The sequence below is a fragment of the Bos mutus genome, chromosome 1 (assembly GCF_027580195.1).
Source record: "Bos mutus isolate GX-2022 chromosome 1, NWIPB_WYAK_1.1, whole genome shotgun sequence".
NCBI classification, from domain to species: Eukaryota; Metazoa; Chordata; class Mammalia; order Artiodactyla; family Bovidae; genus Bos; species Bos mutus.
This window is the reverse complement of record NC_091617.1, coordinates 70,678,968-70,703,471: the sequence shown is the minus strand read 5'-3', so window position 1 is coordinate 70,703,471 and position 24,504 is coordinate 70,678,968. Positions and strand designations below refer to the sequence as shown.

The 24,504-nt window shown below is 35.8% G+C and overlaps 1 protein-coding gene across 8 annotated transcripts in view; it reads left to right on the top strand.

The window, feature by feature from the left end:
- DLG1 (discs large MAGUK scaffold protein 1) overlaps window positions 1–24,504 on the top strand; it is a 277,900-nt gene that overhangs the window by 183,000 nt on the left and 70,396 nt on the right. For all 8 annotated transcript variants that reach the window (XM_070371271.1, XM_070371280.1, XM_070371326.1 and 5 more), the window contains 2 exons: window positions 5,824–5,944; window positions 10,820–10,976. In XM_070371271.1, coding sequence (XP_070227372.1) covers window positions 5,824–5,944; window positions 10,820–10,976 — 278 coding nt within the window. The remainder of the gene's footprint in view (window positions 1–5,823; window positions 5,945–10,819; window positions 10,977–24,504) is intronic.

Here is a 24,504-nt window from a genome sequence, read left to right as displayed (position 1 = left end):
AGTGAGTTGCCATTTCCTTCTCCAGTGCGTGAAAGTGAAAAGTGAAAGTGAAGTCGCTCAGTCGTGTCCGACTCTTAGCGACCCCATGGACTGCAGCCCACCAGGATCCTCCATCCATGGGATTTTCCAGGCAAGAGTACTGGAATGAGGTGCCATCACTTTTTCCGGTCCCACCTCCATAGCTTTTCCTATTATCAACATCTCCCACCAGAGTGGTACGTTGGTTCCAACATCATTACCCAAAGCCCATAGTATACTTTAGGGTTCTCTCTTGTTGTACATTCTGTAGGGTTGGATAAATGTATAATGACATGTACCATCTATCAGTATCATACAGCACAGTTTAATTGCCCTAAAAATCATGTACTCTGCCTATTCATCCCTCCCTCTACTCTAACCTCTGACGTCCTCTGATCATTTTATTACCTCCATAGTTTTGCCTTTTTCAGAATGTCATGTAGTTGGAATCATACAATATGTAGCCTTTTAAAATCTGAACTTCTTATACCTAAAACTAACACAACATTGTAAATCAACTGTACTCATAAAAATTTTTTTAAAATATATATCACATTTTGCTTTTCATAAAATACGTTCTATATAATTTGATTAATGACATTTCCTACTTTACCTGAAACATACAAAATGGCATTGAATATACCATGTATATCCAATTGAAATACTAAAGTTATACCCAAAAATCTCAAACTCCTTAAAAACAATAAAAATAATTCAGCCCTCTGCTGATTTTGCCAACTTTAAGTTAAAATTCAAAAATATTTTAAAATCACACAGGCTGAAGTTTTCCATAAACCTGTTGAATTAAAGAAGGCATAGTAGATATTTGAAAGAAAAGCAAAAAGCCTCCTTTCACATAGTAATGTGCAGGAATTTTTAACTCCTTTGATAACCAAGGAGTGCAATTGCTGGATCGTGTGGTAAGACTGTGTTTAGTTTTATAATGTAAACAGCCAAATTGTCTTCCAAAGTGGCTGTACCATTTTGCATTTCCACCAGCAATGTATGAGAGTTCCTGTTACTCCACATCCTCACAAGCATTTGGTTTTACCATTGTTCTGGTTTTTTAGCCATTCTAATAGTTGTACAGCAGTATCACATTGATTTAATAAGCATTACCTTAGTGCAGGAGACAAAGGAGATGTGCATTTGATCACTGGTTTGGAAAAGTCCCCTGGAAGAGGAAATGGCCACCCACTTCAGTATTCTTGCCTGGAAAATCCCATGGACAGAGGAGCCTGAAGGCCCGTAGTCCATGGGGTCACAAAGAGTTGGACATAACTTAGCAACTGAGTATGTATGCACACACATGTGATGTATCATATGTATTTTTTTTCTGAATATTGAACCAACCTTGCATACTTGGGATAAATCCTAGATGCTTGTGGTATATAATTTTTTTATATATTGTTGGATTTAATTTGCTGACATTTTGTTGCAGATTTTTCCACTTATGTTCATGAGAGATGTTGTTCTATAGGGTATTTTTTCTTAAGATTTCTTTGTCTGGTTTTGTCAAATAATCCTGGCTTCACAGAATAAGTTAAGAAGTATTCCCTTGGCTTCTGTGTCCTGGAAGTGGTTATAGACAATTGGTATAATTCATTTCTTTAATATTTTATAGAACTCACCACTTAACCCATTTGGGCCTCGTGCTTTCTTTTCAGAGAATTATCAATTATTGATTCAGTTTTTCCAATAGATATAGGTTTGTTAAGATTGCCTATTTCTTCTTTGTGAGTTTTGGCAGATTGTCTCTTAAGAAACTGGTCCATTTCCTCTAGGTTACCAAATCTTTGGGCATAGAGTTCTTCATAATACTTCCTATTCTTTTAATATCATGGAATCTGTAGTGATATCTGCTTGTTCATTTCTGTCTTCTCTTTTTTTCTCAGCCTGGCTGGAGGCTTATTGATTTTATTGATCTTTTCAAAGAACCAGCTTTTGGTTTTTATTAATTTTTTTCTCTGTTGATTTCTTGTTTTGAAAATTTCTTTGATTTCTGCTTAGATTTTTTTTTTTCTTGTGCTTACTCTGAATTTCATTTACTCTTTTTTCTAGTTTTATAAGGTAGAAGCCAAGATGATTCATTTTAGATAAAGATCTTTCTCTTTTTCTAATATATGCATTTAATACTGTAAATTTATCTCTAAGCACTGCTTTTCCTGCATCCCAGATGTCGATAAGTTGTGTTTTCATTTTCTTTTAGTTCAAAACATTTTTTAAATTTCTCTGGAGATTGCTTCTTTGACCCAAGTGTATCTAGGAATGTGTTATTTAGTCTCCACATATTTGGGGGTTTTAGCTATCATTTTGTTATTGATTTCTAGTTTAATTTCATTGTGGTCTAACAATGAACATTATATGATTTCTATTTTTTTAATTTGTTGAGATATGTTTTATAGCCCAGGACATGGTCTGTCTTGGTGAATGTTAACATGGAAGCTTAAGAAAAATATGTTTTCTGCTGTTGTTGGATGCAGTGGTCTGTAGATGTCCATCATATCCAATTGATTAGTGATATTATTGGGTTCAGCTATGTCCTTCCTGATTTTCTGCCTGCTGTATTTGTTCATTTCTGATAAAGAGGTATGGATTAATCGATTTCTCACATAGTTTGGCCTTACATAGTTTGACACCTGATTGTTAGATGTTAAAGATTGTATATCTTCTTGGAGAACTGACGACCTTATCATTAAGTAATGCCCTTCTTTAACCTGGATAATTTTCCTTACTTTGAAGCCTTCTCAGTTGGAAATTAATATAGCTACTCCTGCTTTCTTTTGATTAGTGTTAGCATGGTGTATCTTTCTCCATCCTTTTACTTTTAATATATATAAGCTTTTATATTTAAAGTGGCTTTACTGTAGACAGTATATACTTGGGTCTTGGTTTTTTGATCCACTCTGACAATCAGTTCAGTTCAGTCGCTCAGTCCTGTCCGACTCTTTGCGACCCCATGGATCGCAGCACGCCAGGCCTCCCTGTCCATCACCAACTCCCGGAGTTTACCCAAACTCATGTCCATCGAGTCGGTGATACCATCCAGCCATCTCATCTTCTGTCGTCCCCTTCTCTGCCTGTCCCCAATCCCTGCCAGCATCAGAGTCTTTTCCAATGAGTCAGCTCTTTGGATGAGGTGGCCAAAGTATTGGAGTTGCATCTTTAGCATCAGTCCTTCGAATGAACACCCAGGACTGATCTCCTTTAGAATGGACTGGTTGGATCTCCTTGCAGTCCAAGGGACTCTCAAGAGTCTTCTCCAACACCACAGTTCAAAAGCATCAATTCTTCGGCACTCAGCTTTCTTCACAGTCCAACTCTCACATCCATACATGACCACTGGAAACATCATAGCCTTGACTAGACAGACCTTTGTTGGCAAAGTAATGTCTCTGCTTTTGAATATGCTATCTAGGTTGGTCATAACTTTCCTTCCAAGGAGTAAGCGTCTTTTCATTTCATGGCTGCAGTCACCATCTGCAGTGATTTTGGAGCCCAAAAAAACCAAAGTCTGACACTGTTTCCACTTCAAATTGGTGTATTTAGGCCATTGATATTCAAAGTGATTATTGATAGAGTTGGATTAATGTCTGTGATATTTGCTACTCTTTGCTATTTGTTGCCCTGTTTTTTGGTCCTATATTTGTCATCCATTTTTTTGGGGAGGGGGATGGCTTTAATCAGGCATTTTATATGATTCTGTTTTCTCTCCTTCCTTAGTGTATTAGTTTATTCTCTTTCACTTTTTTTAGTGGTTGCCCTAGAGTTTGCAATATTCATGTATGCTAATCTAATTCCACTCCGAGGTAACACTGTACAGCTTTACTGTTAGTGAGAGTTTCTTATAGTAACACAATAATACTAATTCCTCACTCCCATCCCTTGTATCACTTTTGTTTCATGTATCATTTGTATACTTGTATCATGCTGACACTCATTTCATTTATACACAAATATATAGATGCATAAATAAACATAGTCAAATACAACATTGCTGTTATTTTGAACAATGTTTTTTGTTAGATCAATCAAGAATAAGAAAAACTAGTTTTTATTTTACCTTATTCCCTCAGTGCTCGCTCTTTCTGTATAACTGAACTTCTGACCTGTATAACTGAACTTCTGACCTGTATAACTGAACTGACTTCCCTTGTCTCTAAAGAACTTCTTTTAACATTTCAAAAGCCAAATCTACTAGCAATACATATTCAGTTTTTGTTTAATGAAGTGTTTATGTCTCTTCACTTTTGAAGGATAATTTCTTAGGATACAAGGTGGGTTTTTTTCTCTTAACACTAAATATTTCACTCCATTGTCTGTCTTGAATGACTTACTAAGGAGAAGTCGAACATAATTCTTATCTTACGCCTCTACCAGTAAGGTAAAGCTTTTAATTCCCCTGTGACTACTTTTAGGGCTTTTTGCCCCTCCTTTTTTCTTCTGTAGTTTGAAAACGATATGCATTTGCATTTATCCTGCTTAGTGTTCTCTTGAGTTTCCTAGGTCTCTCTATGGTTTGGTGTCTGACATTACTTGGGGAAATTATCATCATTGTTGTTTCAAATGCTTCTGTTCTTTTCTCTCCTTCTCCTTTTGGTATTCCCATTACACATATGTAGTTTTTGTAGTTTTGCAGTTTTGTCACTTTTCTTGGATATTTTGTTCTGATCCCTGCCCACCAACCCCAGTCATTTTTTCTCTTTGCTTTTCAGTTTTAGAGGTTACTATTGAAATATCAAGCTCAGAGATTCTTTGCCTCAGCCATGTCCAAACTACTAGTAGCTCATCAAAGACATTATTCATTTCTGTTACAGTGTTTTTGATCTCTAGTATTTCTTTTTGTTTCTTTCTTAGAATTTCCATCTCTCCACTTGTAATTGCCCATCTGTTCTTGCATACTGCCTTCTTTATACATACTGTTTGCTTTATCCATATCAGAATATTACTCATTTTTGTTTCAAATTCTGGTCTGATCATTCCAGCATCACTTTTGTATACGAGTCTGGTTCTTATGCTTGCCCTGTCTCTTCAAACTGTGTTTTTGCATTTTAGTATGTTCTTTTTTCATGAGAGTCATGCTGGAAAGCCAGAAGTCCCTTAATTTATTTTAAAACTTTGTCAAGCATAATCTTTTTGCACTTATTTTTACGCTTTTGGTTTTTGTTACTTACAATCAAATTTTGAGTGTGCAGTTGATTGTTGAACAATGTGGGTTTGTACTATGCAGATCCATTTATATATAGATTTTTTTCAGTGCATATCATAGGTCTTATGGTTGGCTCAATCTGTAGATGCAGAACCATGAATATTGAGGCCCAGCTGTAAAGTCATATGTGCATTTTCAACTGCTTGGAGGGTCAGTGCTTCTAACCCCCATGTTGTTCAGGGATCAGCTGAATATACTTCTCTAAAAATGTTAATCTGCAAAATAACTTCTTAGAAAAATTAAATTATTATACTTAAGATTGATTTAGTTCAGTCTTTCCTGTGACAGTCTTTTGAATAACCTTTCCTGGATTTACATTTGGCAAACCAGTTACTGTAAAACTCCTTTTTAGTTGTTTTGTCAGAGAAACCAAATGGATTAAGTTTGCTTTGCTGATCTGAATGTCTAAACTAGTTTTTACCTGGAAAGTTGAGCTTCTCTAATTTTTTTTACCTAGTAAATACATTTTCTCTACCAAAACCTATTATATAAATGAGTATGAATTATACATTAATTAACTGTGACATTGATAACCTATAAACATGGTACTGAATGGTGTGTTTCCATTTTCAAGTGTTTTTTACTTTATTTTTAAGCTTCTTCTCAGCCTATCGATAACCATGTTAGCCCACCTTCCTACTTGGTCCAGACACCAGCATCACCAGCCAGATATTCACCTGTTTCTAAAGCAGTACTTGGAGATGATGAAATTACGAGGTAAGGAATTGAATAGTTGTTATTCTTACATAAAGACAATCATTAGACGGAGTTATAATCAACTAAGTAGGATAGTCACAGTTTTCAGGACTAATTTTATTAACAGATAATAAGTTTAAACCTTAATTTTTTTATTTGAAAGGTTCATTAAAGGGCTATAAATGTAAAAATATTTTACTTTACAAATCACTACATTTTTTAATGTTCCTTTTTTCAAGGATTGGTAAATTATCCTTAGAAATTAGGTAAAACGAAGTTAAAAGTATACTTATGAATATGTAAAACTAACTTTTCATGTAGTCCATTTCTAATATATACCATAAAATATTATGGCAATCATTTGATTCATATTCAGAATTTTGTTTGTTGGTATATATATTTGATATTCTGACACCTAAAATTTACTTTCATCTAACATTACTCACTCACTGAAGTTTGCAGATTATCTTTTTATTCCCAAAAAACTTATCTAAGTAGGAAACAAAAAGTGAAAAAATATTTTAGGTCTTTTTCATATTATTCAACTTAGTAATGTATTATATATGAACAGTTTGCTGTATAACTTTCATGAAAGTATTTCATATTAGCTTTAAAGAATTTAGTGGTAAATGATGCCAATTAATGTCATTTTATGTTTTTTAAATTTTATTATTGTTGACTGGTTTTTTTTGAACCTTTATAATTGTTCTTTATTAGTTAGACTACCACCTTCAGGCAGTGATCTCTTAAATGTCAGATAGGAGTGTTTGTCTTTGTCCTCTTCTTCAAAAGTTACCAGTGTTGAGGATTTAATTTAATAGGTGCTCAGTAATTGTTTTAGAATATAAATTATCAGAAAGAATAGTGTCTATGATTATATGTTTCTGATATGAATTTTCAGGGCTATTAACATTTAGGCTGTGCTAGTATACTGATCTATCATGGCTGTTTTCTTGTTGCTATTATCAAATAGTGTTTATTTATAGAAGTAAAGTGGAAGTAGTTAATGGTTTATGTAGTCTTTAATTAGCATATTTTCTCAAATTAAAAATATGTTAGCATCTTCATTGCTATTCCCATCTTTTTTCACTACATATCTCTTGTCTAGGATATTGTGTTGAACTTTGTAGTATTACAACAGGCCTACCTGTTTTCTATATTTTTTAAAATCAGGTGGTCGATTATTGAATATGTCTTCCTAAAATGCTGTGTTTTATCACTCTCTTTTGGTAATTCTACTACTTTGCACAGATAATGAAGTATAGAAATCTTTACTTCATATTAGAAGCTTTGCACAATTTGACCCTAAACACTTTTTCAGAGATTATATCACATTACCAATATAAAGGGAAGATAAAAGAATTCCCAACATACTGTTAATGATTCTAAATTTCATTTTTTAACACCTTAAGTAAGATATGATTTACATACTATACAGTTTATCTATTTAAAATGTACGGCTCTGTGATTTTTCATGTGTTACAATATAAAGTTTAAAAATATGGTAAAATATATATCACACCTTACCTGCCTTTTGAGAAATCTCTATACAGGTCAAGAAGTAACAGTTAGAACCGGACATGAAACGACAGACTGGTTCCAAATTGGGAAAGGAGTATGTCAAGGCTGTATATTATCACTCGTCTTATTTAACTTTGCATGCAAAGTACATTATGTGAAATGCTGGGCGGATGAAGCACCAGCTAGAATTAAGATTGCCAGGAGAAATATCAGTAACCTCAAGACATGCAGATAACACCACCCTTACGGCAGAAAGTGAAGAGAAACTGAAGAGCCTCTTGAAAGTGAAAGTGGAGGGTAAAAAAGTTGGCTTGTTGAGGGTAAAAAACACTCAACGTTCAAAAAATGAAGATCATGGCATCTGGTCCCATCACTTCATGGCAAATAGATGGGAAAACAATGGAAACAGTGACAGAATTTATTTTCTTGGGCTCCAGAATCACTGCAGATGGTGACTGCAGTCATGAAATTAAAAGACACTTGCTCCTTGGAAGAAAAGCTACAACAAATCTAGACAGCATATTAAAAACCAGAGACATTACTTTGCCAACAAAGGGGTCCGTCTAGTCAATGCTATGGTTTTTCTAGTAGTCATGTATGGATGTGAGAGTTGGACCATAAAGAGACCTGAGTGCCGAAGAATTAATGCTTTTGAACTGTGGTGTTGGAGAAGATTCTTGAGAGTCCCTTGGATTGCAAGGCAATCCAACCAGTCCATCCTAAAGGAAATCAGTCCTGAGTATTCATTGGAAGAACTGATGCTGAAATTCCAATACTTTGGCCACCTGATGTAAAGAACTGACTCATTAGAAAAGACCCTGATGCTGGGAAAGATTGAAGGCAGGTGGAGAGGGGGACGTCAGAGGATGAGATGGTTGGATGGCATCACGGACTCAGTGGACATCAGCCTGAGCAAGCTCCGGGAGTTGGTGATGGACAGAGGAGCCTGGCAAGCTGCAGTCCGTGGGGTTGCAAAGAGTCAGACACTACTGAGTGACTGAACTGATGTATAATATAAAATGTGCTACTGTAACCATTTCAAATTGTGGTTCAGTGGCATTAATGACCAGCACCACTATCTTTTTCCAAACCCTTTTCATCACCTCAGACTCTATAATCATTAAGCATTAACTCACATTTCCTGTTCTCCTAGCTCCTGATAACCTCTAATCATATTTCATCTCTGTAAATTTATATATTCTGAACTGTTCACTTAGTGGAATCTTACAGTATTTAACATTTTGTATCTGGTTTCTCTCACTTAGCATAATGTTTACAAGTTTCATACATATGTCATGCATCCAAATTCTTGTTTATGGCTGTATAATATTTCATGTATATACCACATTTTGTTTACCACTCATCTGTTGATGGACACTTGGTTTGTCTCCACCTTTTGGGTATTACGAGTAATGACATGATAGACATTGTCATGCACATATCTGCTTGCATACTTACTTTTAATTGCTTTAGATATATACATAGATGTGGAATTACTAGAGCACATGGTAATAACTATATTTAGGTACATGAGGAACCACCTAATTGTATTCTATGGCAGTCATAGTATTTTACATTCTCACCATCAGTATATGAGGGTTCCAGTTTCTCCATATTTTCATTAGTGTTTGCTTTTTCTCTTTTGTTTTGTCTTATAGCCTTTTAGTAGGTGGGATTTAGCTCATTGTGATTTGTTGCATTTCCCTAATGATTAGTGATGTTGAGCATCTCTTCATATGCATGTGATATTTGAAAAATTAGAATTTATTTTCCTCTGGAAATACTGGTAAATTTCAGCAGGATATTTTTAAATTATTATTTGATAATGCAGCATTATAATTCCTACATATGTTTTAATGTACTGTAGGAATCCTCACCATGAGTCCACAATATAATAAGGAAATAAATAAGACAGCACCAATATAGTGAAAAACTGTCTTGTGCCCCTGATCCTACCCTGCTTCTCCTACTCTGCCCCGCCAAGTTAACTTCTTACCTGAATTTTGATTTTATTATTCCCCTTTTTCTTTCATAGATGTCTGTATGTGTATATTTCCTAAACAATATATTGTTTGATTTTGCTGATTTTGACAAGAAAATATGATTTTGTTAATCCTGAAGTGAACTGACAAAACTGATTGATGAATACCTGTGTATGACTAGAAAACACCACTTTAAATTTTGAGCAGACAGATATTTAAGATTAGTCCTACATTATATGAAAGAATCCCTAAAATTCAATTTTTAGAAATATTCTTTTAAGCCATTTGTTACCAACAGCTTTCTCTAGTATTTTTTTAAAAAGATTAAATTTTTAAAATATTTACCATGTATGACACATTGTTATTTCAAATGATATTCTGTGATTCATCATATCTAAAATAGCCTGCTCTTGGAATTTTCATGGTCTTACTGAAAATATAAATGGTTCTCACACAGTTATGTACAACTGGCAACGGATGTGCAGCATTATTAGTTGTAAAATGTATCCCAGTTTCAGAGATTTTAAATTGAGAGTTGGAGGGAGCAAAAGAGATGCATGTAGAAAAATAGATGAAAAGCAGAGATAGGTAGATGAATTGGAGGGGTGTGACTTAAGAAATAAAGATATTTAATTATTTTGTATAAAAAATCTAGAGATGGGCATTTCTAACATTTATGTAGCAACCCTAGGTCCATGATGTCTCTGGGATTCTGTTGGTTTTATCTTCATGATTGTAGTATGTCCAAACCAGTAATGGGATTTTATAGTTCATTCTTTTGTGTGGGTTAATTTGGGATAAGGAGGGGAAAAATGTGATTTGTGTGGCAACAGAATAAGCTTTGTCCTTGTTAGGGTCTGTCTGTCTTAGGAAAGTGACAATAAAATTTCCCTTTATTTCTCGGAGGCCAAAATAGGGTCATAGCCTCAGGTTAGCAGAGGAGAGTGGAAACACAGTGACTGGCATAGGTCATTCATGGTTTATCCCTTTAAGACTGGAAAGGGGACCTACCTACTTTCTTTAAACAAAGGGATATCCACTTCTTTCAACATGTGAGAAATGGAGTGACTACTTCTTAGACAATCAACTTTTCATGAGTATTATTTTTTGAGTGGGCTCTTTATATCATTTTTAAAATTTTTCTCATTGCTTTCACCTTTTTATTTTATGTTTTGATAAAAGGATTTTTAGCTTTTATATAAAACTAGGATTTTTCCTTTTAATTTCTAGGCTTAGAAAGAATTTCTTTTCCCCAAAGTTTAGAAAACTCATTTAAAATTCATCTAATTTTCTTAATAGTATGGTAATATGATATATCAGTGGGGAATTCTCATTGATAGAATATTAAGTTCTTTATATATTTTAAGGTATTCAATATTTTTTTCATTTTCAGGGAACCTAGAAAAGTTGTTCTTCATCGTGGTTCAACAGGCCTTGGTTTCAACATTGTAGGAGGTGAAGATGGAGAAGGAATATTTATCTCCTTTATTTTGGCTGGAGGACCTGCCGATCTTAGTGGAGAGCTCAGAAAAGGAGATCGTATTATATCGGTAGGATATGTTAATCAAAATAATGTTTTTACTGTTTTAACTATGACCTGTTAATTATTTAAAATTTTTATATTCTAAAGATACGGGAGGTATTTTGGCTATCTTCTTCTAACATTTTACAGCTTAATTGTAGAGTTACAGAGTTGACAGGGAACATGTTCTGTAGGATAGATTTTCTTTTGGTATTTGACTTAAAATATGTCAGTTTTTGTGAATATACTTGAAAGTATGCATTCTCTGTTTGTTGACTACAAGATTTTCTATATGTCTGTTAACTCATCTTTGTTACTTGCATAGTTCATATCTTCTTTATGCTTCAGTGTGTTGTTGCTTTATTATTAAAAAAGGCTTTTAAAGTTTATGTGAATGGAAGGTAGGTCTAACAGTTTGTCCTGGCAGCAGTTTTTTTCCTTGCCTGTTTGAAGCTATGCTGTTAGATGCATCTAACTTTAGAATCAGCTTTCCTTCCTGGTGAGTCAAAATTTTTTATCATTAGGTAATTATCAGTCAGATCTGCTTTCTAGTTCATAAATTTTCTTCATCTGTGTCTAATAAGCTCTTTAGGCTGAAACTAACTTTTTCATTTCAAAGTATCATTTTCTTTCTAGAAGTTCTAATTCTTTTTCAAATGTTCCTTTGTGGTTTTGGGAGAATCTTGACTATTTAAAGTTTGTTATGTTATGTTCTTTTAGGTTTTTCTTTTAAACCAATTTATTTTATACAGACATACCTCAAAGATACTGCAGGTTCAGTTCCAGGCCACCACCATAGAGCATATTGCAGTAAAGAAAGACAAATACTTGGTTTGCCAATATGTGTAAAACTTTTGATTATGTTATATTGTAGTCTGTTCAGTTCAGTTCAGTGGCTCAGTCATATCCAACTCTTTGCAACCCCTTGGACTGCAGCACGCCAGGCCTTCCTGTCCCTCACCAAATCCCAGAGTTTACTCAAACTCATGTCCATTGAGTTGGTGATGCCATCCAACCATCTCATCCTCTGTCATCCCCTTCTCCTCCCACCTTCTGTCTTTCCCAGCATCAGGGTCTCTTCCAGTGAGTTGGTTCTTCACATCAGGTGGCCAGAGTACTGGAATTTCAGCTTCAGCATCAGTCATTCCAATGAATATTCAGGACTGATTTCCCTTAGAATAGTCTGGTTGGATCTCCTTGCAGTCCAAGGGACTTTCAAGAGTCTTTTCCAACACCACAGTTCAAAAGCATCAATTCTTCCGCGCTCAGCTTTTTTTATAGTCCAACTCTCACATCCATATATGGCTACTGGAAAAGCCATAGCTTTGACTAGAAGGACCTTTGTTGGCAAAGTAATGTCTCTGCTTTTTAATATGCTATCTAGGTTGGTCGTAACTTGTCTTCCAAGGAGCAAGTGTCTTTTAGTTTAATGGCTGCAGTTCATCTGCAGTAATGTTGGAGCCCCAAAAAGTAAAGTCTGCCACCCAAAAAAATAAAGTCTGCCACTGTTCCCACTCTTTCCCCATCTATTTGCCATGAAGTGATGGGACCAGATGCCATGATCTTAGTTTTCTGAATGTTGAGCTTTAAGCCAACTTTTTCACTCTCCTCTTTTACTTTCATCAAGAGGCTCTTTAGTTCTTCTTTGCTTTCTGCCATAAGGGTGGTGTCATCTGCATATCTGAGGTTATTTATATTTCTCCCTGCAATCTGATTCCAGCTTGTGCTTCCTCCAGTCCAGCATTTCTCATGATGTACCCTGCATATAATAAGTTAAATAAGCAGGGTGACAGTATACAGCCTTGATGTACTCCTTTCCCTATTTGGAACCAGTCTGTTGTTTCATGTCCAGTTCTAATTGTTGCTTTGTGACCTGCACACAGATTTCTCAAGAGGCAGGTCAGGTGGTCTGGTATTCCCATCTCTTGAATAATTTTCCACAGTTTGTTGTGATCCACACAGTGAAAATCTTTGGCATAGTCAATAAACAGAAGCTGATGTTTTTCTGTACTCTGTTTCTGTTTTTTGATGATCGAAGGGATGTTGGCAATTTGAATTCTGGTTCCTCTGCTTTTTCTACATCCAGCATGAACATCTGAAAGTTCACAGTTCATGTACTATTGAGCCTGGCTTGGAGAATTTTGAGCATTACTTTGCTAGCATGTGAGATGAGTGCAATTGTGCAGTAGTTTGAGCATTCTTTGGCATTGTCTTTCTTTGGGATTGGCATGCAAAGTGACCTTTCCAGTCCTGTGGCCACTGCTGAGTTTTCCAAAATTGCTGACATATTGAATGCAGCACTTTCACAGCATCATCTTTTAGGATTTGAAATAGCTCAACTGGAATTCCATCATCTCCACTAGCTTTATTCGTAGTGATGCGTCCTAAGGCCCACTTGACTTTGCATTCCAGGATGTCTGGCTCTAGGTGAGTGATCATACCATTATGATTATCTGAGTCGTGAAGATGTTTTTTTGTACAGTTCTGTGTATTCTTGCCACCTCTTCCTAATATCTTCTGCTTCTGTTAGGTCTGTTAGATTAGCATTATGTCTAAAAAACAATGTCCATACCTTAATTCTATTTTATTGCTAAAAGATGCTAACCATCATCTGGATCTGCAGAAAGTCATAATCTTTTTGCTAGTGGAGGGTTTGAAGTATTTCAAGAATTACTTAAATGTGACAGTGACACAAAAGTGACACAAAGTGAGCAAATGCTATTGGAAAAATAGCACCAATAGACTTGGTGAAAGCAAGGTTGCCACAAACTTCCAATTAGTTTAAAAATAAATGCAGTACCTATGAATACAGTAATGTAAAGCACAATAAAATGGGATGTGTCTGTATTCTGTAAATAATATAATAGTTCTGTTTTCTGAAGTTTAGGTGTCTAATACATGTTACTTTATGATGACATGCTTTGTTTCCTTATGCTCTAAATTTTGCATTGTGAGCTTAATGTCAATAATACTTTATATGTTGGTATTCAGTGCTGCCTGAATTGGGGAGTGGTATTCTTTGAAAAAATATCTTACATTGCTTGTAGTAGACTCAGGAGCATCATCCTTATAACCATTTTTCCAATGAGAAAACTGAAAAACAGAGTTTAATTTGCTCACAGTAGCTAATAATACCTCCCTTTAACCACTATATTATGCTGTGCCATTTTGTTTTAATTAAATATTTAGGTAACACTTCCAAAATTTAGGATCTGAGATATAGGAAAAAACCTATATCCTAGATCAGCAGTGCTATACAATATTGATAACTATTTTAAATCATAAATTTACTTTAAATCTTTTATTTTTAATTCTATTTTATTTTTAAACTTTACAATATTGTATTAGTTTTGCCAAAAGTAAACCTCAGAAAATACTCTTTAAGCCAAAAATATATGTGCCTAGAACATGATAGGAAAAGCATTCCAAAATTTGGATCTTTTAATTGCCATTTTCAGATCAGTCCCTCTTGCCACCTTATCCTTCCTTACATATACTTAGATCTTTCTGAGGGTCCTTTATAATTAAAAATAGACTGAATCCAAGACGGAAAGGTGATGACTGATCATTTACAACAGAAGTATATCTCTTTTTTGTTTTAGTTGTTCTCAGATTTTGGTATAATTAGTTGATACTTGAATGAACCTCTTGGAAATTGGAGTTTTCAAATAGGCAGTGGTACTGCAATTGTAGAAAATACATTAGTATGCAGTGCAAGTAAGTGGAAATTGCTCTGAAATGTTTCAGGCTACAGCAACTAAAATAACATAATATTAACCAAAAATAATGATTATTGGAACAGATTTTAAAGCAGAAGCACACCTTAGTTACATGGTTATAATATTGAGTGTCTTAAGAGAGCATCATTCTTATCATAACAACCAAAAACAATCTGGATAAGTTTATAAAAACTGTAAACTCATCGGAGAACTGACGATTCAAAGTGACCTAGGTAAATTGACTTCCAGACAGTAAGTAGCCCTTCATGGACAACACAGTGGCAGCTCCTCTTTAGAGAGTGGTAGGGGAGAGAGAAGGATTAGACAGATACAGGAAGATATCAGCCAAAACTTTACCCAACATGTAATGGCCTCAGTGGACTGGTCAAACTGATAAAAATTTTGGGAAGTCACAGAGCAAGTCTGTATCCACCTCCCTTCTCTTTTTCATGGGTCTTCACCAAGAACTTGGAGCTTGCAAACCAAAGGTTTGGAACCAATAGAGAATTAAGAGAAAATTATTACTGAGTCACACAGAGCATCCCAAAATACAAGGCTGCTGCTAAGTCGCTTCAGTCGTGTCCGACTCTATGCGACTCCACAGACAGCAGCCCAGCAGGCTCCCTCATCCCTGGGATTCTCCAGGCAAGAACACTGGAGTGGGTTGCCATTTCCTTCTCCAATGCATCAAAGTGAAAAGTGAGAGTGAAGTCACTCAGTCGTGTCCAGCTATTAGCGACCCCATGGACTGCAGCCTACCAGGCTCCTCTGTCCATGGGATTTTCCAGGCAAGAGTACTGGAGTGGGGTGCCATTGCCTTCTCCCACCTGCCAATAAATAAGGGACGTTGAGATGAAGATCTGTGAAAACCAGCCTCAGCAATTCTGTACTTTGAGCTGCTCAGGACCAAGAGTAGGAGGATATCTTTGCAACCCTGAGGCAGACAGCAGTTTCTTGGACAAGATGTATTAAATACTAACCGTTTAAAAAAAAAAAAGATATCTTTAAGAAACCACGTAGGCAAGCCATACAGTAGGGAAAAAATACGCTCAGTACATATATCACACAAAAGACTCATATCCAGAATATATAAACATCTCCCACAAAGAAGCAATGAAAGATGAGTAAATTTTAAAACAAGCAAAAGACTTAAATATATATTTTACAAGACAAGGTATATGAATAGCCTGTAAACACATGGAACAGTACTTAACATTAGGCATCAGGGCAATGCAAAAGCGCAGTGAATAAGCAGGTTTAGAGGAATTTGGGAACAATGTCACTTTTCTATATCTTGATTGTGGCAGTGGCTATACAATATACACAGTTGTCAAAACTCCACCTGTATACTAAAAAAGATTATTGAATGTAAATTGTACCTAAATAAAAACGTTTCTAAAGCCATAATGAAGTACCATATCCTATCCAGTTGAATGACTAGAAGGGAAAAAAAATGATGGCAGCAAGCATTGACAAGAATGTGGGCAGTTATTATTCATTACTGGTAGATATGTAAAACTATGCAACTGCTGCAAGAACTTCTAACAAAGTTTTAATGAAATTAAACATAAATCTAACCTTATCACCCACATTTTACCTAAGAAATCTTTTGTTTATAGAAACACTGTAATAGGAATGTTCATAACAGCTTATTCATAATGACACTCAAGCAACACAGATGACACAAATTGTGTTCAGTAAAAATAGAATGCACCACAAAAATATACTGTGTTATAAGTAATATAGTTATTTTAAGATAATTTTATAAGATTATAAGATAACCATGAGCAGGCAACGTAATTTATACTGATAAGTCAGAACGTGGTTGCTGGTAATTGTATTGATTACCATAAAGAGGCATAATGGAGATTTCTGGGTTGGTAGGTGGAAAAGGTATGTTTGGGGTTGTAATTTCATGGGCATATACAGTTGTTAAAAGGCCTTCCAGCTGAACTGTTTAAATTTGTACATTTTATTGCTTGTAAGTTATACTGTAATTCAAATTTTAAAAATGACTTACAGTATTGTTCATATTAGTGGTAAGGAATGAATTTTTTTTTTAATTTAATGTTTGGCAAACTAGCTAGTTACTTGGTGGAATAAAATTAGCATAGAGCCTCACTTCACACCTTGTGTCAAAATAAATTCTCAATTGGCTTAAGAGTTAAGTGTGAAAAACTGAAAAACAAAAATAGATGTTTTGTAAATTTCCATGTGAAATTGTTTATGTGGGTTACTAACACATAGCTAGAATATGTTAGACTGACCAACCAACACAGCCTGGTTCACTCAGAACTTTTCCAGTTTTAGCACTGAAAGCCCCAGGTCTGGCAACCCCTCTAGGCCCAGTTTTAAAACTGAAAGTCTCAACAGTCCCAACCACTTGCTTGCCCTAATGTCACTGTAAGTTATATACAGCTTTCTGTTTGGCAATACGCATCATCTTAAAATTTTTAGTGGTTACTAACTTCTATAGGGAAATATCCTAAGAAAAATAGGAAAGACGTTAGGATAAAGAGAAAAACGTGAGAAAATGTACTAAAAGCTAAAAGAAAACTATGGGACACTTGTTTAAGTACCTCTTTACATAAAATTTAACTATTTTCAATCTTTAGCTCGCTATAGATCACCCCAAAGCCTTATTAAAAAACAAATTCCTGGATTTCATTGCCAAAGTTTCTGATGCAGTATGACTTAGGTAGGATCTGAAAATATGTATATCTAACAAGTTTCCATGAGATACTGATGTTGCTGCTCCTGTGTTATTATACCCTTGTTATTAATGTTCTTAATGATAACCCATATTACTGAGAAAACTATAAAAAGTTATTTGGGAAGTGAGAAAATAAGTAATGATTTCTGTAAAAGAATTCTCTTTGAAATATTTCTTGTTGTTGAAGACAGAAGCTTTTGAAATCAGAATTTATTACAGATGTTGAACACTACATTTTCCACTATGATATAAATGGAGGTATTACTATTATTTCCAATGATGCCAAGAATAGAGGAGAATATAATTGATATGCACTGAAAATTTAGAGTCATGGAAAGTGACCCAAAAGACTTCAACAGAAATGCTGTCCTCCATAAAAATAATGAGAGAAATGCCCAGAATTGTTAGAATAAGCTTTTCAGAACTCTGGAAATTAACCAAAGACTTAAAACAATTCAGGAAGTATTTTCTCAAGAAGAGGAAAAAAAAAATACTGAATTTCCCTAAGAGTGAGGTTTGTGGAGTTTTTACTGAGTTTTATCATTTTATCATTTTTAATTTCACTGCCTCCCTATTACCATACTAGCCTTGGAAAATAGCCAGAATTTATGGTGAAAACTTGTGGCCTAAGCCAGTAAAGAAAGCAAAATGGTGGTAGAATATTCATAGTTTCCTTTCCAAAGAACTGTTATAATTTGATCTGTCTGGTGGTTCTTGAAACACCTTATTTTAAAGGTTCTCTGTATTTGACCTGATTCAAAAGCTCCACCAATGCAAAAGCCTTTTCCCCTGGGCTAAGTGTCAAGATAATTACAGGTATATTATGGCTTCCTGAGACATTGCATAACATTTGGGGCAGACAGTAGACTAATTGAAAACTTAAAAGGAATAACTAGGAGAAACCTCCATGGGGCCTTTGAAAAGCTCTTATTCCTTGGAATTTAGGAGGACACATACATGTCTTGGACTGTGTGCCTGCTCAGGAAAGACCTGAAAAGGCCCTAAACTCTCACTTCTGGCTGTTTATGGTGCTCTGTGCATGAAGGAAGTGAAGATTAAGGCAGAATTATCAATTGTCTAACTGATTGTTGAAGGCATTACCCAACATGTACGCAGAGCCCTTCAGCAAAGGGTCTGGTATTTAAGGAAGTCTGTGTCCAATCATTAACTAACCATTCTGCTAATCAGACAGAGACGTCAGTGGCACGTATAACAAAATAGAAACCTTATGTAATTTAGAAAAGTCCCCAAAGGACTACCATAACAAACAGCAGTAACAACAAGCCCTGGGTAGGAGATCTGATTTCCAAATTTGCTGTTTGTTTTTTTAAATGTCCAGTTTTTAACAAAACAAGAAAATATACGCAGGTGGAAAAAGAATCAGTAGAAACTGTCCCTTGGAAGCCCAAAATTAGACTACTATATAAAGATTTTAAATGAGATATTTTAAATATGTTTGAAGAACTAAAGGAAACTGTATCTACAGGATGAGGGGAAAATATAGGAACAATATCTCACCAAGTAGAGTATGTCAATAAAAAGATAACTTTTATAAAAAAGAAACAAATTTTGGTATTGAAAAGTAAAGTAAGTGAAATCAGGAAAAAAAAAAAAATCCTCTTTGTCAAGCTCAACAGCAGATTTGACCTGGCAAAGGAAAGAATCCACAAACTTTGAAGATATGTCTATTAAGATACCTAGGCTAAAGAACAGAAAGAAAAAAGAATTAAGAAAAATTAACAGAGTCTCAGAGACTTGCAGGGATGCCATCAAATGTACCAGTATATGCATAATAAAGTCAGAATGACAGGAGAGAAAGGGACAGAAAGGATATTTGAATAAATAAATAGCTAAAAAGTTCCCATATTTAATGAAAACGTTGTGCACATCTAAGAAGCTCAGTGAACTACAAGTAGAGTAAACTTGAAGAGATCCATACCATGGATATGTTAATATCATAATCAAATATCAAAAGACAAAGAACCCTGTAAGCAAAGAGAAATGACTTATTGCATACAGAGAGTCCTCAGTAAGATTAACAGCTAATTTCTTGTCAAAAACAATGGAGGCCAGAAGGCAGTTCTGAAAGAGAAAAGCCGTTGTCCAAGGATTTTATACCCAAACTATCCATAAAAATGAAGAACAAATCCCAGTGCTAGGTTAACAAAACCTAAGGGAAGTTAATCTCCTTTTTTTTTTTTTTAATTATTTTTTTTAAATTTTATTTTATTTTTAAACTTTACATAATTGTATTAGTTTTGCCAAATATCAAAATGAATCCATCACAGGTATACATGTGCTCCCCATCCTGAACCCTCCTCCTCCTCCCTCCCCATACCATTCCTCTGGGTCGTCCCAGTGCACTAGCCCCAAGCATCCAGTATCGTGCATTGAACCTGGACTGGCATCTCGTTTCATACATGATATTTTACATGTTTCAATGCCATTCTCCCAAATCTTCCCACCCTCTCCCTCTCCCACAGAGTCCATAAGACTGTTCCATACATCAGTGTCTCTTTTGCTGTCTCGTACACAGGGTTATTGTTATCATCTTTCTAAATTCCATATATATGCGTTAGTATACTGTATTGGTGTTTTTCCTTCTGGCTTACTTCACTCTGTATAGTAGGCTCCAGTTTCATCCACCTCATTAGAACTGATTCAAATGAATTCTTTTTAATGGCTGAGTAATACTCCATTGTGTATATGTACCACAGCTTTCTTATCCATTCATCTGCTGATGGACATCTAGGTTGCTTCCACATCCTGGCTATTATAAACAGTGCTGCGATGAACATTGGGGTACACGTGTCTCTTTCCCTTCTGGTTTCCTCAGTGTGTATGCCCAGCAGTGGGATTGCTGGATCATAAGGCAGTTCTATTTCCAGTTTTTTAAGGAATCTCCACACTGTTCTCCATAGTGGCTGTACTAGTTTGCATTCCCACCAACAGTGTAAGAGGGTTCCCTTTTCTCCACACCCTCTCCAGCATTTATTATTTATAGACTTTTGGATCACAGCCATTCTGACTGGTGTGAAATGGTACCTCATAGTGGTCTTGATTTGCATTTCTCTGATAATGAGTGATGTTGAGCATCTTTTCATGTGTTTGTTAGCCATCTGTATGTCTTCTTTGGAGAAATGTCTATTTAGTTCTTTGGCCCATTTTTTGATTGGGTCATTTATTTTTCTGGAGTTGAGCTGTAGGAGTTGCTTGTATATTTTTGAGATTAGTTGTTTGTCAGTTGCTTCATTTGCTGTTATATTCTCCCATTCTGAAGGCTGTCTTTTCACCTTGCTTATAGTTTCCTTTGATGTGCAGAAGCTTTTAAGGTTAATTAGGTCCCATTTGTTTATTTTTGTTTTTATTTCCAATATTCTGGGAGGTGGGTCATAGAGGATCCTGCTGTGATGTATGTCAGAGAGTGTTTTGCCTATGTTCTCCTCTAGGAGTTTTATAGTTTCTGGTCTTATGTTTAGATCTTTAATCCATTTTGAGTTTATTTTTGTGTATGGTGTTAGAAAGCGTTCTAGTTTCATTCTTTTACAAGTGGTTGACCAGTTTTCCCAGCACCACTTGTTAAAGAGATTGTCTTTAATCCATTGTATATTCTTGCCTCCTTTGTCAAAGATAAGGTGTCCATATGTGCGTGGATTTATCTCTGGGCTTTCTATTTTGTTCCATTGATCTATATTTCTGTCTTTGTGCCAGTACCATGCTGTCTTGATAACTGTGGCTTTGTAGTAGAGCCTGAAGTCAGGTAGGTTGATTCCTCCAGTTCCATTCTTCTTTCTCAAGATCGCTTTGGCTATTCGAGGTTTTTTGTATTTCCATACAAATTGTGAAATTATTTGTTCTAGCTCTGTGAAGAATACTGTTGGTAGCTTGATAGGGATTGCATTGAATCTATAAATTGCTTTGGGTAGTATACTCATTTTCACTATATTGATTCTTCCAATCCATGAACATGGTATATTTCTCCATCTATTAGTGTCCTCTTTGATTTCTTTCACCAGTGTTTTATAGTTTTCTATATATAGGTCTTTAGTTTCTTTAGGTAGATATATTCCTAAGTATTTTATTCTTTCCGTTGCAATGGTGAATGGAATTGTTTCCTTAATTTCTCTTTCTGTTTTCTCATTATTAGTGTATAGGAATGCAAGGGATTTCTGTGTGTTAATTTTATATCCTGCAACTTTACTATAGTCATTGATTAGTTCTAGTAATTTTCTGGTGGAGTCTTTAGGGTTTTCTATGTAGAGGATCATGTCATCTGCAAATAGTGAGAGTTTTACTTCTTCTTTTCCAATTTGGATTCCTTTTATTTCTTTTTCTGCTCTGATTGCTGTGGCCAAAACTTCCAAAAACTATGTTGAATAGTAATGGTGAAAGTGGGCACCCTTGTCTTGTTCCTGACTTTAGAGGAAACGCTTTCAAGTTTTCACCATTGAGGATAATGTTTGCTGTGGGTTTGTCATATATAGCTATTATTATGTTGAGGTATGTTCCTTCTATTCCTGCTTTCTGGAGAGTTTTTATCATAAATGGGTGTTGAATTTTGTCAAAGGCTTTCTCTGCATCTACTGAGATAATCATATGGTTTTTATTTGTCAATTTGTTAATGTGGTGTATTACATTGATTGATTTGCGGATATTGAAGAATCCTTGCATCCCTGGGATAAAGCCCACTTGGTCATGGTGTATGATCTTTTTAATGTGTTGTTGGATTCTGATTGCTAGAATTTTGTTAAGGATTTTTGCATCTATGTTCATAATCTCCTTAAGTTCTGTTGTAGGCAATAAACCCAAGAAATACTAGAGAGAATCCTTCAGACTAAAAAGAGACGACATTAGAGAGTAACCCAAATCCATATGAGTAAATAAAGAACACTGTTAAAAATACATAGGTAAATATAAAACAGCATAAGTGTATTTTTTGTTTGTAGCGCTTTCCTCCTGTGTAATTTAAACAATCATGAAATAAAGCAATAATTTTAGATCTCTGTTGATGGGCACACACACATTGTTTAAAAATGTAATTTATATGACAAGAGTATCACAAGAGATATATTAGACCAGAGTTTTTATTTACTATTGAAACCAAGTTAATCCAAAGAAAATGGTTCAAATCAGATCAAACGCTCAGTCGTGTCTGACTGTTTGCGACCCCATGAATCGCAGCACGCCAGGCCTCCCTGTCCATCACCAACTCCCGGAGTTCACTCAGACTCACGTCCATCGAGTCAGTGATGCCATCCAGCCATCTCATCCTCTGTCGTCCCCTTCTCCTCTTGCCCCCAATCCCTCCCAGCATCAGAGTCTTTTCCAATGAGTCAACTCTTCGCATGAGGTGGCCAAAGTATTGGAATTTCAACTTCAGCATCATTCCTTCCAAAGAAATCCCAGGGCTGATCTCCTTCAGAATGGACTGGTTGGCTCTCCTTGCAGTCCAAGGGACTCTCAAGAGTCTTCTCCAACACCACAGTTCAAAAGCATCAATTCTTCCACGCTCAGCCTTCTTCACAGTCCAACTCTCATATCCATACGTGACGACTGGAAAAACCATAGCCTTGACTAGACGAACATTTGTTGGCAAAGTAATGTCTCTGCTTTTGAATATGCTATCTAGATTGGTCATAACTTTCCTTCCAAGGAGTAAGCATCTTTTAATTTCATGGCTGCAGTCACCATCTGTAGTGATTTTGGAGCCCCCAAAAATAAAGTCTGACACTGTTTCCACTGTTTCCCCATCTATTTCCCATGAAGTGATGAGACCGGATGCCATGATCTTCGTTTTCTGAATGTTGAGCTTTAAGCCCACTTTTTCACTCTCCACTTTCACTTTCATCAAGAGGCTTTTTAGTTCCTCTTCACTTTCTGCCATAAGGGTGGTGTCATCTGCATATCTGAGGTTATTGATATTTCTCCCAGCAATCTTTATTCCAGCTTGTATTTCTTCCAGTCCAGTGTTTCTCATGATGTACTCTGCATAGAAGTTAAATAAGCAGGGTGACAATATACAGCCTTGACGTACTCCTTTTCCTATTTGGAACCAGTCTGTTGTTCCATGTCCAGTTCCATCTGTTGCTTCCTGACCTGCATACAGATTTCTCAAGAGGCAGGTCAAGTGGTCTGGTATTCCCATCTCTTGAAGAATTTTCCACAGTTTATTGTGATCCACACAGTCAAAGGCTTTGGCATAGTCAATAAGGCAGAAATAGATGTTTTTCTGGAACTCTCTTGCTTTTTCCATGATCCAGCGGATGTTGGCAATTTGATCTCTGGTTCTTCTGCCTTTTCTAAAACCAGCTTGAACATCAGGAAGTTCACAGTTCACATATTGCTGAAGCCTGGCTTGGAGAATTTTGAGCATTACTTTACTAGCGTGTGCGATGAGTGCAATTGTGCGGTAGTTTGAGCATTCTTTGGCATTGCCTTTCTTTGGGATTGGAATGAAAACTGACCTTTTCCAGTCCTGTGGCCACTGCTGAGTTTTCCAAATTTGCTGGCATATTGAGTGCAGCACTTTCACAGCATCATCTTCCAGGATTTGAAATAGCTCAACTGGAATTCCATCACCTCCACTGGCTTTGTTTGTAGTGATGCTTCCTAAGGCCCACTTGACTTCACATTCCAGGATGTCTGGCTCTAGGTGAGTAATCACACCATTGTGATTATCTGGGTCGTGAAGATCTTTTTTGTACAGTTCTTCTGTGTATTCTCGCCACCTCTTCTTAATATCTTCTGCTTCTGTTAGGTCCATACCATTTCTGTCCTTTATCGAGCCCATCTTTGCATGAAATGTCCCCTTGGTATCTCTGATTTTCTTGAAGAGATCTCTAGTCTTTCCCATTCTGTTGTTTTCCTCTATTTCTTTGCATTGATTGCTGAAGAAGGCTTTCTTATCTCTTCTTGCTATTCTTTGGAACTTTGCATTCAGATGTTTATATCTTTCCTTTTCTCCTTTGCTTTTCACTTCTCTTCTTTTCACAGCTATTTGTAAGGCCTCCCCAGACAGCCATTTTGCTTTTTTGTATTTCTTTTCCATGGGGATGGTCTTGATCCCTGTCTCCTGTACAGTGTTACGAACCTCATTCCGTAGTTCATCAGGCACTCTATCTATC